Source organism: Phacochoerus africanus, chromosome 3 (genome assembly GCF_016906955.1).
Source record: "Phacochoerus africanus isolate WHEZ1 chromosome 3, ROS_Pafr_v1, whole genome shotgun sequence".
Classification (NCBI taxonomy): domain Eukaryota; kingdom Metazoa; phylum Chordata; class Mammalia; order Artiodactyla; family Suidae; genus Phacochoerus; species Phacochoerus africanus.
The window spans coordinates 63,504,624-63,526,591 of record NC_062546.1 but is presented as its reverse complement, the minus strand read 5'-3'; the positions used below and the strand labels follow the sequence as shown (position 1 = coordinate 63,526,591).

Below are 21,968 nucleotides of genomic sequence, written 5' to 3'. Positions count from 1 at the left end.
ATGCTACTGTAATAAGGACTTCAATTTTATCACTGTGAAAAAGTCATTCATTCATGTAGCTGAACATGATCATCTATCACTCCCTGAATGTTGTAAATTAGTACTAGAGAGAGAGAAAAATCAAGAGAGAAATGTCCCTAACACATCTATTTTTCACCTGGAGGAAGAACTGGTAACCAGTTGTCTACAGAGAATGTATGGCTTAAAAGATATATTAATGGAACATGAGATGGAGCTAAAAAGAAGACCAAGAATTTTCATCTAAAATTCTAAGTTCACAATTGGATACTGAGAAATATACTGTAATATTTTTCTTATTTACCACATATTGCTTATTTATTCCCTTGTCATTTATGACATACTTGCTCAATATAACTCAACTGAACTTATACAATGTAAACATTAAAAGGGAATATAAATTTAAGTCCCCTTCTCAGAATTCCAAAGGATCTGGAGTTCCCCTCATGGCTCAGCAGTTGACCAACCTGACTAGCATCCATCAGGCCATGGGTTCAATCCCTGACCTTGCTTAGTGGGTTAAGAATGCGGCATTGCCGTGAGCAGTAGTGTAGGCTGCAGATGCACTTACAAGCCTGTGTTGCTGTGGCTGTGGGGTAGGCCAGTGGCTACAGCTCTGACTCAACCCCTAGCCTGGGAACTTCCATATGATGTGGGTGCAGTCCTAAAAAAGACAAAAAAAAGAATTTAATCCTGATATACTATGCATATATTACCTGTAACATCTACAGAATTCCAACTGTCTATTCATTTATTCATATTCAAAAAACTATTCAAACGCTTCTTCCTTTCAAGACCTACTTCTAGGTGCTCCAGGAGGTGCACAATTATGTTTCCTAATCTCCAGTAGTTTATACTGATGCAGAGGCTTTAAAATGAATATTTAGGAGTTCCCATCATGCTGCAGTGGAAGCGAATCCAACTAGGAACCATGAGGTTGCAGGTTTGATTCCTAGCCTCGCTCACTGGGTTAAGGATCTAGTGTTGGCATGAGCTGTGGTGTAGATCACAGATGCGGCTCAGATCTGGCATTGCTGTGGCTGTGGCGTAGGCCAGCAGCTACAACTTCGATTAGACACCTAGCCTGGGAAGCTCTGCATGCTGCAGGTGTCGCCCTAAAAAGACAAAAGATAGAAAACTAAATAAATAGAAATGAATATTTAAATAACTACAACACAAAATATCTGAAATCTGCAATGTTAGAATGTGACACAAGGACTAGGAGTAGATATTTTTAAAAACTATAATTCTGAAATTGTAGGTTTTACCACATGGATGTTAAGAGACTCTGCTTCTAGAACTTGTTTTTCTTAAAGGGGAAACATGTATTCTTCCAAGAGATAAAGAATTTTGAACAGACTGTTAAGGAAAAGATGTGGAAAACAGGGTGGAATCCCTATCATAATTATGATTTTGAGAAACTGAATTTTAATTTCTCAATTTCCAAAATTTCAAATATTTTTCTAGTCTTTGTTGTTGGTGTTGTGATTGTTGCCAAGTTCAGGGCATGTGGGAGTTCAACACGTGGAAGGTCTCAGGCCAGGTATCAAACTCTCACCACAGCAGTGACCCTTCACTGTTAGGCCACCAGGGAACTCCATTCTTTTAGTCTTAACGAGGAACCAAAGATAGAAACAGAGAAAAAAACAAATACTCTCCAAACAACTCTTTGATTCTAAAATAAAAGGTGTCCAAGGGAGGGAAAAAACCTGGATGACACGGGCTATAAAGGTTTGAAAGTAAAAGGCCCCAGGAAGAGCTCATAATTATTCCACCAAGGAACTGTATCCACTAAAGACTCCATTGAGACCTGAGTATCCCAAAAGTCATGTCAGTGTGGTTGAAAAGTCATCAGAACAACACTTATCCTTGGACAAATTTCATAGTCCCTGCATTGTGGGAAAGCTTTTCCCAACACAACTGTCCTGTCATTATATAATTTCCAGCTCATTTTTTCTTCATGCCCCACCAAATAAAATAACCAAACCAAACCAAACAACCTCACCTAGTCATACTTATAAAATGGTTTCCTCTAACCAGCTTTCCATTACAAACAAAATAATGATAGGTAGAACACTCATACATTTTACAGAGTAAATACTACACAAAATTAAATTCAGCAGGAAAACTCGTTTCACAAGAGCACTTTACCTCGAGATCAAAATCAGTGACTGTATCTGATGTAGGCCATGTATCATCAACATGAGGTTTGCTGGAAAAACTTTATGGCAAAGACATACAAGAAAACTGAGTCAGTTACTTTTTGACATTTGATGCAAGTATAGTTGATTTACAATGCTGGGGTCATTTCTGCTCTGCAATGTTGTAATTCTGCTGTACAACAAAATGATCCCATTACACATATACACTTACCCATTCTTTTTCAGACTCTTTGCCTATACAGATTAACTGAGAATATTGGGTAGAGTTGAGTTCATTCCTTTAAACAATACCACCAACAAAATTAAGTTGAGGATTGGGTCTCTATGTATTAAATAAAGGTCCTTGACATAATTAAAAAGTGGCCTCTGTTTTTAACAAGATTTTTGCTACTTATGTCTGCTTCCATCACTCCCGACATATCAAATATCTAGTAAAGACCCAATCTTCATTCCCATAACAAAGAGTAAAAGCCAATATGCTAGCAGACCCTGAGACTAATGTGTTTGCACCAAACATCTTAAGAGCGGAACTGAAAATCCTGTTTACAAGGGGCTTATCTTTTGTTCGGTTAAACTGGAACACACTTGACCTAAAACAAAGTAGAAAGATGCACTGTTCCTTCTCCATTGCCTGTCCTTGGTTCAAAGACTAATGTGTGTGTGTCAAAAAAGGCAGTCTTGGTTCTTTAGCAGGGAAAACACTTATCAAGAAGGCCCCATTCCTTGCCTTTCCTCTAGAACAGGACAGGGAGTTCCTTGAAATGTTTGAAAGTGGAATGTACAAAAGTCAAAGAGAGGAGTTCCCACCATGGCACAGTGCGTTAAGGATCCAGCATTGCAGCAGCAGTTGGATAGGTGGCAACTATGGCTTGGATTCAAACCCTGGCTCAGGAACCTCCACATGCCAAAGGTGCGGCTGAAGATGAAAGTCAAAGAACAAATGTATATGTTAAATTCATATGCTAAACTATTCCCAGAGGGGTGCATAAATAAAAATTATAAAGTCTAATTAGTATTCCCATACAAGACCTGGTTATTCAGGTCCACATAAACTAGCCAGGTCTCAAAATGCCATCCAGGCACTCAGATACCCAAGGAGAGAGCGCTGTAAAAACAGAGTCCTGGGAGCTAGGCTTCTGTTGTTTTTTATGTACTGCTAAATATCTCCCTTCCTATGGGCTGCTCTCCCACATCACACTTCTGCACACCTCAGGGTCAGTCGCCCATTTTTATGGTTTCCGCCCATGAAGGCAATGGTTTCTACAACAATGATGGGCTCAGAGAACCATGAGCAGGAACTCCCTAATTCCCTGTTCCTAGCCAACGAGTTACTGGAGCCTCTGTCATCCACTCCCAACACAGACATGGGGCAAGCCACCCAACTGAGGTCTATGACTGATATGTAAGAAGAAAAGAGATTCTGGGAACAAAAGAGAAAATTTCAGAGAACCAGGCAAGGGTCCTAACCTGAGGGGAAAATCAGACTTGGAGGTCAGTAAGTTGAGACATTGAATAGAAATCTGCTCTCTACAGATGTGGAATTCAATAACATGGTCTCTACATAGATACTTTCCTCCTCAAAAAAAAAAAATAGTAATTCATCCTAAGGCAAGTCAATATCATTCTACCTAAGAAGACCTGCCTAGTAAGGTCTTGCCTGTGTCAAACCCCATGGTTCTGTGGTCACAGCTACCTGGGTTCTGCCCTAACACTTTCATGGTCAAAATAAGGTACTAGTTGCCACTGTGACTGTCAAATACATCAGGACAAAGCCTTGGACAAACTAGCCTTCTTAGGAAAACTCTAAATCAGAGCTCTTACAGAACTAGGTTTGCCTTTCTGAGCTGATCTGATTGGGGTCTCTATCTGGGCCCTAGTGCTGCATGGACTTATCAGTCTCTGCTGAGGGATGAGAGAGGGGGTCTGGGAGAAAGGCAGGCTAACCGTCAAAACAAGATAAGCTACTTCTTAACTACAGAATCAGAGATCAGTTAATCAAGCTCCTTAAACCACAGTTACCTAATTAATGAAACATAAACTACAATAGAACAGCCATGTGACAAAGCAGTTGTCAGGACTCTATGAGGTAACAACAATTAAGCACACACCACAGTGCCTAACCCAGAGGAGAACACACAACAGATGTTAGTTTCTTTCTTCTGTGTGCCCTTAACATGTTATTTTTAAAAACCCATAAATCCTACCTGCTGAAAGAGTCTTCTTCAGAACTCTCATGCACTATGGAACAAAAAAAAAGGAAAGCATATTGTAAGTGACCAAAAACTTATGGAATATTCAAAATATGCTCTGTTAAAAAGTGTCCCTCTGGGAGCATACCTAGAGACAACCCTGGGGGGAATACTGATCATTGTCCTGATATGCAATTAATGCACAAGAACCACTTCCCTTCCTTTATGTTCACCAAATGCAAAAAACAGAATGGTCTTTATCTCTATTTGTTGCCTAAAAGTGAACTGCTCTTTATAATGATCATAGGTCTAACCAAACTCTATGAGACTGACAGAAGAGGAGAGCATTAGTAGAATGAGTGTTATAAACTCAAAATAGCAAACTGAAACAGCAGGATGTTTTTGGACTTCCATCACCTGGAGCAGTTAGAAGAGAACACACTCACACTGTTAGGCTGTGACTGTTGTAACACAACTTCTCCAGCTCTGCAGTTTCAGATGAAAACACCCTATCACAAGGATGGCAAAACCTAGGGCACTAACTCTTTCTGTCCCTATTCTACTTGTGAGACAAGCAGGAAAGAGTATAGACAATGGTTTTAAAAAATATAATCTCTTAAAAGGTGGATGGGGGAGAGAAAATAGGTAAAGGTGTTCACCTGGATGGTGAGGGATGGAAACTAGACTTTGGGTCATGACTTTTTGATTTCTAATTAAAATAGAAACAGGGAGGTAGAAAATATGAATCCAAGCTGGGCCATTCATATAATTCAAAGACATCATTTATTCTAAGTATAAGATAAGAATCATTATGCTTATTTTATCTAAGACATATACCTAGATAAATAAGAGTATAATTCTTAATAGCATAGAGTCTAATTACCTATAATAGAGTCTAATTAAGAGTGTCACAGGAATTGCTGTATAAATATGTTAAATATTTACCAAAAGTACAAAATGAACCCAAAAACAGCACTGCACCTTCATATGCATGATGCAACTGAAACTAATGCAACATTACATTGTTACTTGCTACCTGTGTGACTTGCTATGAAGATAAAATATTAAGACAACACCAAAAATTACAATGGGGCTATAAGTGCTGTGTAGAAATGATTCTGTACAGCAGGTCTAAGACTGCCATCCTTACAAAGTTCCGCTTGAATGGCCAGCCAGTGGTTGGGGCCTGCAGACCTCGATTTGGGAAAGAGTTCCCACCACGCTCTCAGGGATGAGAGTGGCTCCTGTGCCTACACAGTACAAACAATGGGGATTAGGCAGAACACCTACTTTCCTTCTGGGAGTCTGGACCTTTGGCATATGCTAGAGAGAGCATGTCTGAATGATGAGCCTGTGGAAGGAAACCTGTCATCCCCTAATGTTGGAGGAATGATGCCCATGTGGTAACTCCACAGGGAGAGGACTCCTGCCAGTGTGCACCTGTTTTTCCCCTAGACTTCACTCCCCACATCTTCCCCTGGGCTGATTTTGTTTTGTATTATTTCACTGTAATCAGTCCCAAGCCTGACTACAACCACACACTGAATCCTGGGAATTGTAGCAAATGCCTGACCCTGCCTGGTGTGGTTTGGAGAACCACTGAAACATTTGCATTATTTACATGAAATTGCTATGATTGGGATGAATGTGTTATGTGGAATTACAGCCAGGTCCTTTCACAGAATACCTTGTGTCGAATCTGTTTCTCTTGATATCTGCCTTGGAGACTCCTCTGTTGTTAGATCTATTTCAATAAAGTTATAAAGGGATTGATGAAACAGTGATGTCAGAAAATAATGTGACTCAAACAACAACCATATTTTAAACAGAATTAAAAAAGAGAGCGCATCCTGATGATTAATAACATGTTCTATAGCATGAATTTTCCTATGAAGAAAATGAAAACATCAGTGAATCTTCTCCAAATAAGTAGTGTTTAATTCATTCTTAAAATCATCAGGGGACTTTCCATTGTGGCTCAGTGGTTAACAAATCTGACTAGGAACCATGAGGTTGTGGGTTCGATCCCTGGCCTTGTTCAGTGAGTTAAGGATCCGGCATTGCTGTGAGCTGTGGTGTAGGTTGCAGATGCGGCTCGGATCCCACAGTGCTGTGGCTCTGGTATAGACGGTGGCTACAGCTCCGATTAGGACCCTAGCCTCGGAGCCTCCATATGCCATGGGAAATGGCCCTGAAAAAGGCAAAAAGACCAAAAATGAAACGAAATGAAATGAAATGAAATAAAATCAGGAATCATCAATGAACTGGGATAAGTGAAACCATATAACTAGCATAAGAATAAAATAATGTACTTCTGATTATAGAGTCCTTTTTATTTCTTTATTTTTCCTAATCTTATGAAACTAAATACTTGGTGTACCTATTGAGGGCAGGTGTTGACCAGAAAAGTCAAAAAGCTAAAGAAAAATTGCATCCAAGATGAAGGGTGAGATGAATGGTGAGTTATCCGCTCCATCTCAAAAATAGCAGACTTGATCATTAAAAATCAATAGTACTCTTAAACTCTCTTAGAAGGGAAAAGGGAAAGTATATTCTGGTTAAACCACAGGTTTCAGCTTTCTGAAAAAATACAATCCTTTAAATGTATTCCACATTAAAACTATGCCAGGTAAGACTTAATTCGTATTTGACAATTCAGGAGACACTTTAAAATTATGAGTGATCATCATCAGCAACCCTGTCACTGTGGTACAGTTGTAAAGCAGTTTAGCACAGGAAATTAATGGAATACAAGAAAAATTTAGGATAGGTAGCCAATTACGTTAAAAGAACTGGACCCATTTGTCAATCATAAGTTATGTTAGAAATGTGTTCTAATAGTAGTAGAGCCCAAGACAATTGTCATTAGGGTTGAGATTCAGAAGGCAGGAATAAAAGTGAAGATATTAGAAGGCAACTTAAAAGAGAATCAAGAGTGACAGAAACAGTCACATACTGACTTTTTACTGGTATCACCCGAATTTCCAAACTACTGAGAACTAGGATATGCAGCATATCACCTTCTATCTTCTCTGTGGCATTATCTTAGTTTTCTGCAATGAGATATATGAGATGTCACTTTTCCCACACTGCTAGTCTCTAAATGGCTTCTGATCAAAATGAGAAACTCCCATCAAAACATGCCATGGTGACTCCCTGTCAGAGTCAGGGGTCTGACAATGGCTTGCCTCTGATGCTGCCGGATTTCATTCCAGGGTTCATCTAGAAGAGCGTACCAAGCACTTGAGAAAAACTGTCAAGTGTTTCCACAAGAAGCAGGGAAGAAAGACAAGAATTTTCCTCACCCTTGGCCTCCAGGATTTGACCATCTCTGGACAAACACCAGTAGATGTCCTCACCAGGCCAGACCACATTCCCTGCCCCTGCATGGGGCACCTGTTGCAGTCATGAAAGAGTTATAAAGGTAGGTGTGACCATTTTTCCAGGCCAGGTATCTAACCTGTGTCACAGCTGTAACCAGGGCCCTGGCAGTAACAATGCCAGATCCTCAACTCACTGAGCCACCAGGGACCTCTCCAGAGACACATTTTTATAATTGGCTGGTACTCAAATTCCTTGGGGGGGGGGGTCCCTGCAGAATGTGTCTCAGATTGTCTCCAAGAGACCTTCACATTGTCCCCTTGTGGAGTTAAGAGCCTCTCCTACTTTCCCCTACCTTCTCCTCTAGTCTTCTTTCTTAACCATTCCCACAGCACCCTTTGTGCCCCAGTGGAACAGAGCTGCTTATAAATCCTGCTAAGCTCACTCGTGCATCTAAAGCTTTTCATGGCTGTTCTTCTTGTAGGACAGATAATCCTAACAGATGGTTCTCCTACCAAACACTGGCCTTCTGCCTCTCTAGCTGCCCAATTTCTCCTCACTCTGCATGCTTACCTTAAAGACCACCCACTATTTAAAAACTTGTTTCCTAACCATGGTCTTAAAATAGCTGGTACTTATCCAACACCAATAAAAACAATGGAAAAATCTGGACAGTTATCAACTCCTAGTAGCTTTGGGAAACAGTAATCATAGATCAAGTATGGTAAAGAATAAAAGTGGCAATGATAAGAACAAGGTTTTGGAGAGCAGGGTTTCAAATGATTCCATTCGAGAGCATCAGAATAGTGCTTAATACCTGCTAGACACTTGACAGATATTTGTTAAGGGAACAATTAACAAAGAAATAAAAATGTTTTCTTTGAAAATCCTGCCTAGAAAAATACAGACATTAAGCAGGGACAACTCTATGATCAGCAACTTGAAGGACACCCACCATCTTTCTATCTCCAATAACTTGTAACATCAGCATGTGGAAGTTCTTTGACTGACAGAGGAATACTAAGGTGTCCTCATATAGTTCAGATGGCTCCCTGTACCAGGTGCTACATCCAGGGAATGGTAGTGCTTTTGACCACATGAGGTATTTTTCTGCTTTTTTTTAAGATTTGGATGAGTCCCAAGTTGGGCTACTTGAGGAATTGTTAGGATAATCCTTTAACGAATGGCAAAGAAGAATCTTGTTCACACAAAATTAGTGTCATGACATTAGTCCAACAAACAGAAGAAAATATCTGGTTCCAATGAAGTCACTCCGTCTCACTCTCTTTGGACTCATGAGGAATGAAGTTGGTAAAAGCGAGACCTCTTGGCTGGGTGTAACAATATGCAAAATAACCAGCGCTTCTTGGCCAGGCATTGCTTTTCCGATTTCTGTATTATTGGCAGGTAGCTTTAAAAAATAATATCTTATTGGTATGCTGAGCACTGGCTCAGTTCTGCAGTTCTTGTTTTTTGTCATTTGTTTCTAGTACCAGGAATCAACTGCTAAGTTCCCAGTTTTAAAGAAGGTAACTTTTTTTGTTTTGAGCCACATGGGAAGTCCAAGAAGGTAACTTTTTTTTTTTTTTGTCTTTTGTCTTTTTGTTGTTGTTGTTGCTATTTCTTGGGCCGCTCCCACGGCATATGGAGGTTCCCAGGCTAGGGGTTGAATCGGAGCTGTAGCCACCGGCCTACGCCAGAGCCACAGCAACGCGGGATCCGAGCCACGTCTGCGACCTACACCACAGCTCATGGCAACACCGGATCGTTAACCCACTGAGCAAGGGCAGGGACCGAACCCGCAACCTCATGGTTCCTAGTCGGATTCGTTAACCACTGCGCCACAACGGGAACTCCCAGAAGGTAACTTTTATAGGGAGACTAATCACCATGCAATGACTAATACTCATCTATGAAATGTAATCCGTGTGTTGTAAAAATTAAAGGGCCATTTTTATAACAAGACCGATTTGTTATGATGTGATTATACAGCAAATGCAACACACTAACATAGAATTCTTTTTTATTTAGCAGCAGCTTCGGTCACTGCAGAGGTGCAGATTCAAATTGAGGCCTGGCACACTGGGTTACAGAGTTTGGCATTTCTGCAGCTCCAGCTTTGTTTCAATCCCTGGGCCAGATATAGCCATTAAAAAAAGAAAAGGAGTTCCTGTCGTGGTTCAGCGGTTAACGAATCCAACTAGGAACCATGAGGTTGCAGGTTCATTCCCTGGCCTTGCTCAGTGGGTTAAGGATCCATCACTGCCATGAGCTGTGGCATAGGTTGCAGTCACAGCTCGGATCCCATGCTGCTGTGGTTCTGGCGAAGGCTGGTGGCTACAGCTCCGATTGGACCCCTAGCCTGGGAATGTCTATATGCTGCGGAAGCGGTCCTAGAACAGGCAAAAAAAGGAAAGGAGTTTCCCTTGTGGCTCAGCAGGCTAAGGACCCAATGTTGTCTCTGTGAGGATGTGAGTTCATCCCTAGACTTGCTCAGTGGGTTATGGATCAGGTTATGGACCTAAGCTGCAGCATAGGTCACAGATGTGCTCAGATCCAGTATTGTTGTGGCTGTGGTGTGGGCCAGAAGCTTCAGCTCTGATTTGAACCCTAGCCTGGGAACATCCTTATGCTTCAGGTGTGGCCTTCAAAGAAACAAACAAAAAAACCATTTTTCTTATTTATAGGATTTTAAGCTCCATAGCTAAATGCATTCATTTCTTTTCAACAGCACTGTCTCTGATATTAAATTATGTAAATTTATTTCTTAAACAATTCTGGATGCTAAACTATTAAGAATTTAATTAACTGAAAAAAATCCAGAAGCAATTTACACAAGGATCTTTTCATTGCTCTTTCATTATCAAAATGTCCTCACTCTTACATTCTCTATGGTAAGATCACTAAAAGTAATTCACTATCAGCAGTCTTACCTAGGTTACTATCTTGAGCAGGAGTTTTAGGTCCCATTTCTCGTTTATACTCCAAAATCATGTGGTGATTCCTATGTACAAAAGAATATGGTAAATAGTATTACTATTTAATATTCATGTAAAAACCAGTTACCATATATATTAAATTCTTTGATGTCTGACAATACCAGAGCTAATTTCAAAACTTCAGCTGTTCCATATACTTCAAATTTGTACATTTTACAAATATTTTACTTAGCATATAATTACAGAATAAAATAAATCATTGTGAAGTAGTCATTGAATTGACGGCAGGAAAGTGCCATAAATTAACTAGGGAAAGCTTGACATATGGAAAGTATCTGCAACTGCGAAATCCTAGCTCTGTAACTAACAGTTATTTGTTCCTAGAAAAGTTGCATCTCTTCAGCTCAAAGTCTTCTTTTATGACACAGGAGTCTCACTGCTTAAATTCACAAGAGCATTGGGAGGGTTTGAGGAGATAATATGCCCCCCAAAATGGTCACAGAGAGACCAAAAGAATAGAATCATTCCTTCTTGAACTTTATCACTAGAGCTATATTGGAATCCCGAAGAAAAACCCAATCTGTGTTTTTTCATAGGTATAATATTCCAACATTGCAGTTTTCAGGAAAAAAAATGTTTCTAATTATGGTGAGTAGCTGTTCTCTTTTTGTGGTTTGCCATTTAGGGAATCTCAGCTATGAGATAATTTGTACGTGGATTTATCTATAAATATATGGCCTCATTAAATTAGAGAACATCGTGGTCCCCCATTATTGTAGCTAATTGCACCAAGAGCAGAAACCTAATAGAAGTCAGGACCTGGCTTGGACCACTACGGTTTCCTTCTCTATCTACTCAAACTCTGAACCAGCAGGTCTATACTAGAATGATGCTTCAGCTCCATGGTCATGTCCAATTTACATGGAAGACATAACCCTACTTGTAGGCTGGGCACTGATGAGTCATGGCCAGGGCTTCCCTCTGCTAATGCCAACTAACCTACTCAAGGTACAGCGATTTCTGGTGAATGGCATCTTTAGGAATGAGAATCTGAAAGTATGTTGAAGGTTGACACCTACGGAAAGCATCTGGAAGATTTTGAGGACAGTGGAAAACAAGACTGGAGGGGCCGAGCTTAACTATGGACTCTCAGGCCAGCTGGTACCTACTAGTCTGGGAAGGATGGCATGGGACCTTCCAAAACCTAAGATCCTCCACAGGATAGAATGCAGCCTTAAGGTTCATGTCTGGTACTAAAGGAGAAAGCAAAGTCTGATCTCTCCCTGCAGCATCACTGGAATCTCTCTGACAGCCTAAAATGGTCCCCACTAACATCTGCTAGGAGAAGAGACAATCAAAAGCCTCCAAGAATAGCTCCTTGTGAAGATCTGGGCTACGATGTGCACTCCACACAAAGCTTGGGCAGCAGGGTGCAGGGTGTGCATGGTTAAAGGTAGGAGGCCGAGCTGCCAGACTTGGTGCCAATGCTGTGGAACAGTGACGGAGCCACAAGCCTATGTAAGAGAAATGAAAATGGTGTCACTATCCAGGCTAAGGGTAAGTCACCATGAAGACAGAGGAACCAGGATAAACAAGGGCATCCTGGGAGAAGAGATCCATCATGACCTGACTGCAGGACCAGTTTCTTTTTTCTTTTCCATTAAAATGATTTTAATTAAGGTCTTTACAGGAGTTCCCATCGTGGCACAGTGGTTAACAAATCCGACTAGGAACCATGAGGCTGCAGGTTTGATCCCTGGCCTTGCTCAGTGGGTGAAGGATCCGGAAGGATCTGGCGTTGCCGTGAGCTGTGGTGTAGGTCGCAGATGCGGCTCAGATCCCACATTGCTGTGGCTCTGGCATAGGCTGGTGGCTACAGCTCCAATTAGACCCCTAGCCTGGGAACCTCCATATGCCGCAGGAGCAGCCCTAGAAAAGGCAAGAAGACAATAAAAGGTCTTTACAGAACATCCAGACTCCAGAGTTTCAGCTGCCAAGGAGACCCCTGTGAAGGCCAGTTTTCATAGCAATGCTGCAGTAATGGAATCAATGGAAACAATGGAATGATTGGAACATCACTTTTTCCCTCCTAATGACTGTGGATGAGGACTGTCTCCTTGATTTCAGGGAATCATTTAGGTTCTTGGAAAAGTCAAGTGGGAGAGTAGAGAAGGAAATCCCCAAGAAAACCAAAAAATAGGATTTTCTGTTTAAACTGAACACTTCAGACCCAAATAGCTAGTTCAAAAAATCAGAGATGGGACACACTTTGTGCTCCACACATAGGGGTTAACACTTGGAATGAAACAGACAATGTTAGCATCATAAGGATCAAGGCCTTAAAAGCACTGGAATCAAGAATCCTGTGCCCAGGCCACATCAAACTAGTCTGGCCTTTGACCTGGTGTCCAGCTGATGATGGGGAATATCTCCAAGGCATTCCCAAGCCACCTGCATCAAACTATGAATTTTCTTCTGAAACATAACAAGGAACTGGTAAGTGATTTGTCACTTCAGTTTAGGGATATAAATGGTAATTTAATGCAAACACTCACATATGATGACCCTTGATAACAGCATAGTCTTCTGCATTCCGTCCATAGCGATCTTGAGAAAAGATATCAATGCCTTGTTCAAGAATAAGCCTGACTACACTTGATGAGGCATAATTTACGGCAAGTATGAGGGCTGTTCTAAAATACAGAGAGAGAGCTTCAAGCTTCAGAACTCTAGTTAACTGAATTAAGCAGCTATTTTGATATGCTTTATCAAGTTAATATCTTGCCCATCCATGTAGAATTGACCATTTACATGCTCAAGGGTTCATCTTTGTAAATTACATCCAAAGCTAGAATGAAGGGCCAAAAAAGAAGTCTTCTGCCCTGCTGGAATAGCATGTGAGAGAAGTGGCTACTTTAAAGTCATTGATGGGACAATAAATTATGCTGAGGTCACTTATCTGAAGTGAGTGAGTATTTAAAGGAAGAATTTCCCATTTCTTCCTTACTCATACCATTTGCTTCTGAATCAGCTAGAGGTCAGGCTAAGAAAAAGCTATTTGTAGGCTTAAAACAATAGTAATATTAATAGTGATAGTAATAGTAATAGTAATGCCAATGAAAGCAATCATGGTTATCGTTAATGACACTACTAAGAATGTGCTGGGCCCTAAAAACAGGATATAGAATCTTTCTTATAAACATCCATGCCTGAAGGATATATTACTATCCTTCCTTTGCTTATCAGGAAACATGTTCCTTGACAGTAAGTACGGTTCCCAAGGTCATACATCTAACAAGTAGGAATGTTAGGACTTAAACCCAGTCTTAAACTAAAGCTCATCTCTTCCCCCTTCATCACCCACCTACGACTTGTTTTCATTAAGGGAAATGTTTATTCGATCAAAGCTATCTTTCCTCCTTTTATCTTTATCAATTAAAATTTAAAAAATAAAAACACCAAATTATATTAGAAATAAAAAAGGCTAAAAGTGATGAGTCCATAATATCTGGTAGTAGGGATTAACAGGCAGTTAGTATAACCTAAGATCACCACTATTCTTCAAAGAAAGCAATGTAAAGCAAAGATTCATTCCAATGACAAATTCAGGAGTTCCCTTGTGTCTTGGCTGCTTAAGAATCGGGCACTGTCACTGCTATGGCTCCTGGTTATAGCTGTGGTGAGGATTTGATGCCTGGATCTGAATGTCCACATGCCACAGGTGTGGCCAAAAAAATTAAAAAAGTCAAAACCAACTCCTTTATGTTTCATACGCATCTTTTAAGGAAAAAATATATACAAAGTAGAGGTTAAAATATATCATAAAGACATTCAGAAATTTAATACTGTATAAATTAAAAATTAAGAGTCCAAACTTTTTAAGTTGACTAATATGAAATCCCTCAGCTCTTTTAAGATCATGAGACCCCAAAAAATCAGGTTGAAAGTGACCTTAGTGGATATGATAAAGGAAAACAAATATCCTGTGATCTAGTGATTTTCATGCTACCCAGTCAGAATAATTGCTTTGATTCCCTACTGATGATGTGTTGAGGATAAGTTATACCTATTAATTTCATCTCTTACCACTCTAGAACAGCACCATGCTTTTTTCCTTCAGAATGAACTACTGTACCTTTTCATCTTATCAACCGCATGTATATTTGCTTGATTCCTTAATAAAAATCCCACCATTTGCTGTTCGTTTTCACTGACAGCAAGTAAAAGTGGTGTAAGGTCATCCTGTAAAACAGCAAAAACAATTTATAGTGTACAAGAGGACACATTTCTAAATGGAATTTAAAACAAAAAAAAGAGTCTCTGAACTTAAATGGATACTACAGAATGTCCATAAAAAGGACCCCCTTCCTTCTCAGTGCTCCTTCTCTTTAAAATTCTCCTCCTCTACCCCCTTGAAAGATTAACTGCAAAGTTTCAGTCTCCAAAACTCACTTCCAATAGTTCTGAGCATTTTGCTTCTCTCACAGTATTTTTCAGGTAGACCATAAGTGTAGTTATTTTCTTGCTCTACCAGGACTCTAAACAATACTCCAAGATAATAACACAACATAGCCCTTAAATCAATTTCTTTTTTTTTTTGTCTTTTTTTTGTCTTTTTGCCATTTCTTGGGCCGCTCCCACGGCATATGGAGGTTCCCAGGCTAGGGGTCCAATTGGAGCTGCAGCCGCCAGCCTACTCCAGGGGCACAGCAACGCGGGATCCGAGCTGCCTCTGTAACCTATACCACAGCTCAGGGCAACGCCGGATCGTTAACCCACTGAGCGAGGGCAGGGACCGAACCCGCAACCTCATGGTTCCTAGTCGGATTCGTTAACCACTGCGCCACAACGGGAACTCCCAATTTCATTTTTAAGGAACAATGCTGAGAATGATCTAATGCTGTCTGCAGTATGCTTAACCTAACCAATGACTGCCATGATTAACCTCCTAAGGTTGCTAGATATTCCAACTGGAATTGATTCTTTACATGTATAAGGAAAAAAAGAGAATTCTTAAAAGCAGCTGATGGAGCTCCTGCTGTGGCCCAGAGGGTTAAGGATCGGGTGCTTTCTCTGAGACTGGGAGGGTTCCATCCCCAGGCTAGCGCAGTGAGTTAGGGATCCAGCACTGCCACAGCTATGAGCTAGGTTATGGCTGCAGCTCAGATTCCATCCCTGGCCCAGGAACTTCCATATGCCCCCAAACAAACAAGCAAGCAAGCAAACAAAAAAACAAATAACAATGTATAAGTTCTAACTTCCCATTCTTGAGAGATTATTGTAAACTATGAACTAGACTATAAATTAATATAGACAGGCATTACAATCTTCACATTTCTATCAGAGGAAACTGTCCAAGAGAAATTGTCAACTCCTAAATGCTTCAGGAGGCAAAGTTGGTGACTCAAGGATGTGAAGAACTCAAGGGAGCACAGCACACAGGGAACTCAGGCCCCACCTGGAAGGGCTGGCCTCTGACTGCAAACCAAACAGTCCTAAGGGCTCAAGGGGGACCAGACTGATGCTTTAAGAGCGGCCAGAAATGCAGATTTCTGCAACTATCTCCTAACTGTTACATGCTGAGCCAATGAATGGGTGGAGGCTGAGCCTTCCCGCCTAAGGGGAAGTTTTTCCTTCTGGGGTCAAGGGTGGCTGGGAGACCAAGCTCTTCCCTTTCTGTGGGCACCACCTTTCTCTAGCCTCTGATGTGGTTTCCCGGGTAACAGGGCCTGATGCATAGTACTCAGTATACACAGCATTATAAATAAAATACGTGTATGTCAAACCCCACAACCACTTGTATTTAAGAAAATGAAGTTAGTTGAGCCATACCTTGTCTCTTGCTTCAATGTTAGCATTGTATGAAAGCAGTTTTGCTGCGATGGAGATATTCTGACCAAAGACAGCATAGTGGAGGGCCGTGCAGCCACTGGCATCCACGAGGTTTGGGTCGGCACCATGTTCCAGCAAAATACTGGTACATTCTTCTTGCTGGCACTGGACAGCCTGTCAGTAATTATGCCAAGAAACAGGTGGTAAGTTCTGAGAATTCAAAGGAAACATTCCACAAGTTTCACCAAAGCCTTAGACTGAAAGGAGATAAACACATTTTCACTCTAAGTCATGAATCAAATGCATTTCCTGGTAACATGGTTGGCGCCTACATACCTTTATCAGCGCTGTCCTGTTCTCATTGTCACAAAGGTTAAGCTGGCATTTCCACTCTACTAGTAGAGTCACCACTGCTGGATGGCCACTGGCACAGGCCAGATGCAGAGCAGTCCTATCAAAATGAGTGGGCTTTTTAGGACATTGCACTGTACTATTTCAAAACATACAATGAAGTAAACATTCAGTAAAACGCTGTTCCTATCCCTTTAAGAGAAATACTTACTTTGCTTCTGAAGAAAGAGCAATACTTCTTAGCTCTTATCACTCAGCAAGCACATTAATGAAAGAACATCTCCGAAGACAAAGAACATGACCTAGAAATTCAGCTCCACTTGGGTTTGAATTCTACTTGAACTCTGTCACTTCTCAACTGTCATTTAGCCTTTCTGTGCCTCCATTTCCCCATCAACAAAATCTGAATAAAGCATCTCTGACTTTGGAATACAATTAATAATTCACGATGTCAGAACTATAATTAGCAGCAGTATATTTTTTTTTGTCATTTCTCAGTTTTTCTATTGTTTTAATTATCCTGATGTCTTTTGTCTGAAGTTTCTGCCTTTTTTTGTTTTGTTGTTGTTGTTTTGTCTTTTTTGACTTTTTTTAGGGCCTCACTTGTGGCATATGGAGGTTCCCAGGCTAGGGATCAAATGGGAGCTGCGGCTGCCTGCTTAGCCACAGCCACAGCAATGTGGGATCCTCAACTTACTGAGTAAGGCCAGAGATTGAACCCACAAACTCGTGGTTCCTAGTCGGGTTCATTAACCACTGCACTATGACAGGAACTCCAGTTTCTGTGTGTTAAATTGAAGTAGAGTTAATGTAAATAGATGTTATATGTGTATACTGATACAATCTGTGGATTCACAGAATATTAAGTCTATACTCCATTTATACTTATTATAAAATATTGGCAATATTCCTGTTGTACAACATACACTTGTAATTTATTTTAAACCTAATAGTTTGTACCTGTTAGTCCTCTTACCCTATATTAGCCCTTCCCCGTTCCTTGTCCCCTGGTACCCACCAGCTTGTTCTCTAGATCTGTGAGTTGGCAACATTTCTTAATTTCTTTGGGGTTTGGGGGTGTTTTTTTTGTTTGTTTTGTTGGCTGCACCTGCAGCAGGTGGAATTTCCATGGCCAGTGATCAAACTCCTGCCACACATGTGAGCCAAACCACTGTAGGGACTACACCAGAACCTTAACCTGCACTGTCATAATAGAACTCCTAAAATTTCTTATTGGTACATAAAAGAGTAGGGCATCATACAGTCCATGGTGCCTTATGGACTAAGTGCAATAATGATCTATACAACAGGTCTACTGCAGTTCTAGACCCACAGCTGGCACTGAAATACATTTTACTTCCTAAAAGCATTATGGACAATATTGTGCATCAAATATATTTCAATTTAAAAACCAATAAAACAGGAAGTTCCCATTATGGCTTAGCAGAAATGAATCTATCATCCATGAGGATTTCTGCCTTAGTTAAGGATCCAGCATTACTGTGAGCTGTGGTGTAGGTTGCAGATGCAGTTCAGATCCTGCACTGCTGTAGCTCTGCTGCAGGCCAGCAGCTACAGCTCCAGTTCAACCTCTAGCTTGGGAACCTCCATATGTCACAGAAGTGGCCCAAAAAGGACAACAACAACAATAATGATGATGATGATGATAAACAAAAGCAGTATGGGGAAAGACAAAAAACTAAACAAACCAAGAACTTTTTTAAAAAAGTACTTCTTATTCTGCTTTTCAGGGAACTTTAAGCCCCAGAAAATTCAGGATTCCAGTGCATAGGCATGGCTCATTTTATTCATCATTTGGATTTATAGATTTATGAAATCCATCATTTCCAAAGATCATTATTAGTATTTAATAACATTATCAGTTTTCAAAAGGACAGGTAGAGGTTATCTTTTACAATTTCCTACCTTTAGAAAAGCTTTTGTGTGCAAGAAGGGAGGATAAGCTTCAGCTGAGATTAAGTCAATGCTTTAATTTTAAATTTCTCTCCTTGCTCACAGGAGGCAATATGAAGCCTTTAAGGAGGACAGGGTTCTAAGAGGTAGATGAAGGGCCCTGAGTAGAATATGTCTGCTACAAAATAGGTATTCAAGTCACACTTGATTAACAAACAGATTAAAAGAATGAATGAATTGGAGTGTTCAGTATTTCTAAGGAAAACATCTAGAAAAGTAATGCAACATTTTTTTCCATATTAATAACCATTTATACATGCTTATTTTTACTTTTTATTTTCATAAGCACATGACTAATACCTTATAAACTCTTGCAATAGTGATACTCATCACTTATACTATGTTTTATTTTCCAAAGAATGCAAAGTAAAATGACTAATCTGTAATCACTTACATATCATATGTAACAAAGCCAAAGATGATTGAAAATATACATATATAATTAAATATATACCTACTAAAATCTACAAATAAAAAGATTCCCTTTCCTTTCTTGTTGGCCACACCCACAGTGGGTGGAAGTTCCCAGGCAGGAATCAAACCCGATCCTTAACCTGTGGCACTTCAAGGGAACTCCTGCCTCTACTTCTGAAGAGACTAAGACTAGTCAGAAGACAGCAATCCTCCAAAAAGTTCAGAAAAAAACAAATGATCAAACAAATGCCAAGGGAGAAATTATGTTCCTATATGCAAGATTCATATTATTGCCCTCTCCCAGGATTATTTCATTAATCACAAGAAGTTACTAGAATTCTTTTACAGGTTGATTGAAGAAATCACATAATTTTTAAAAAGCAAAAGAAAATTTCATGTGTAATACAAATGCTCAGAAGTAAATTGTGTTCCATTTTGGTACATATTTTTGATTACGATAAGACCACAGTCTTCTTGTATTTATATGTAATCCAATTAATTTTTTTCTCAATGATTTACCAAAGTACATCTTTGCCAGGTCAACGTACAGCTATTATCTAAGCCACCTTCCATGGTCACATGTTACTCCACACCAGATGCACTGCATTTTACTTACAAAGTCCTTTTTGTGAATTCTTCCTAATACACTGCTATTTTAAGCGGTGTTGAAAAAGCACACTGCATGTTATTTATCTCTAAGTTATCTCTAGTTATCTCTAAGGATTTACTTCTACTGAGTATGAACAGAATTGATGTGTAAGGGGGATATACATTTCTATAATGGGATACTTATCACCAAAGTGCTTATTTGAAAAGTCAAAAGTGGAGTTCTCTTGTAGAGCAACAGATCAAGGATCTGGTGTTGCACAGATCTTGCAGTGGCTTGGGTGGCTGCTATAGCACAGTTTTGATTCCTAGCCTGGAAACTTCCTCATGCTGCTGGCACACTCAAAAAGAAAAAGACAAAGAAAAGTCAAAAAGTGACTTAAACTTGAAGCACCAGTAAGTACAAGAACCACAGTTCTTTTTCTTCACATACTTTGTGAAGGGAAAATGGTATTTCATTCCTCTTTTAACTTAAATTCCTTTTCTTACCAGCAACATTATATATTTTTTTCCTATATCCAAGGGTCACTTATAGATGTAAAAAAAAAGCCACTTTGCCCAATTGCAACTTAGAGGTTTTTCCCCTTGTTGATTTCAATGACTTATCTATAAATGATGAGATATATCATATATATATACACACACACACACACACACACACACACACACATCTGTTTAATACAATTCTGTTGTAAATTTTGTAAAGGCCATTGTGTTTTCTTTTGTTAATCTTGTTTTCTGATAGAGAGGGTTTTAAATTTTTTATGTTATCAAATTAACCTCTAAAATTCTTGCATTTGGAGTCATTCTTAGGAAGGTCTTTGTCAGCATAAAAAAAGGTGTGAATAGGCATTTGTATCTTCTTCTGATACTGTCCTCACTTTCCATATTTAAATATTTTTATTTCTCTGCTCCTCCATGATGTGCAGTGGACCCATGCCACAACACTGATCTGAGCCACAGCAGTGACAATACCAGATCCTTAGTCCTCTGTGCCACCAGGGAACGCCTCTATTTTAGGGGCCTCTTTCCTTATGTGGCCTTAGGCCATGCCTGCAACATGCAGGCATCTCTGGTCCAGCTGCCACTGGCCCCAAGAAATTCCACATGCCATGGATGCAACCAAAATAAAATAAATAAATGAATAAATACAAATAAAATTACAGATATAAAATTGTGTACATTAAATCTAAAATATTGTTGGAGTTCCTGTCATGGCTCAGGGGTTAACAAACACCACTAGTATCTGTGAGGAGGCAGGTTTGATCCCTGGCCTCACTCAGTGGGTTAAGGATCCAGCATTGACCTAATTTGTAGTGTAAGTCACAGAGAGGGCTTCGATGCACCATTGCTGTGGCTGTGGTATAGGCCAGCTGCTATAGCTCTGATTCAACTCCTACCCTTGGAACCTTCATATACTGCAGGTGAAGCTCTTAAAAAAAAGAAGACAAGAATAAAAAATAAAAATTAAATACCATTTACGTTGAACTCTGTTTCTATAATTGCAAGTATTCAGTAAAATCACTTTAAAACCATCAGTGAAGTGATCTTTAAGGGAATTATGGGCAGTTTTGAAACCAGCTAAAGCTTTTGCTTTTGGTGCCACGTAGGTGTCCATGGAGCCTCTGAAAAACTGACAGGAGGGCTCCTCCCAGGTCTGCCCCCACCCTCACCCACCCCCCCTCAGCCACCAGGTTACCTGTTCCTCTTGTCTTTATCATTGGGGCCATTTTTCCTGAGCAGCAGGATCTGCTGCACTCTGGCCACATTGCCCTCACAGGCTGCCCTGTGTATCTTCCCGAGATCCTTGTCTCGGATGTGGTACCCGGGCTGCTGGTTGACTCCATTACCACCCTCCCCACAGGGGCTGGTGGAGGAGTCCCGGAACAATACAGGCTCCTTACTGTTGAAGCCAAAATGCTTCTTCATCTTCCAGTCAATGGGCTTCAGACACACCACACCTCCTTCTTGGCTTTTCACTGCGTCCTGAGCCCAACACAAGTGCTCTAGGTTACCACCACTGTCTCCCTCAGAGCCAACTGGCAAAGTAGGCAGTTTAGAATCTTTCAGCTCAGCAGACAGGTATCCAGGCAACACCTCTCAACACAGGCACATGAGGCCTGGAGGGGGAGGGGCATATGGAGGTGGAGCACAAGATGCTA

The 21,968-nt window shown here is 40.3% G+C and overlaps 1 protein-coding gene across 1 annotated transcript in view; it reads right to left on the bottom strand.

The window, feature by feature from the left end:
- Nucleotides 1-21,735, bottom strand: part of LOC125121910 (ankyrin repeat domain-containing protein 26-like) — a 139,795-nt gene extending 118,060 nt beyond the window's left edge. The window contains exons 1-8 of the mRNA XM_047770215.1: nucleotides 21,506-21,735; nucleotides 16,798-16,912; nucleotides 16,462-16,635; nucleotides 14,765-14,871; nucleotides 10,624-10,694; nucleotides 6,057-6,113; nucleotides 4,385-4,418; nucleotides 2,170-2,239 (exon numbers count right to left, since the gene is read on the bottom strand). Of these exons, the coding sequence (XP_047626171.1) occupies nucleotides 2,170-2,239; nucleotides 4,385-4,418; nucleotides 6,057-6,113; nucleotides 10,624-10,694; nucleotides 14,765-14,871; nucleotides 16,462-16,635; nucleotides 16,798-16,912; nucleotides 21,506-21,735 (858 nt within the window). The remainder of the gene's footprint in view (nucleotides 1-2,169; nucleotides 2,240-4,384; nucleotides 4,419-6,056; nucleotides 6,114-10,623; nucleotides 10,695-14,764; nucleotides 14,872-16,461; nucleotides 16,636-16,797; nucleotides 16,913-21,505) is intronic.
- Nucleotides 21,736-21,968: the final 233 nt, after the last annotated feature.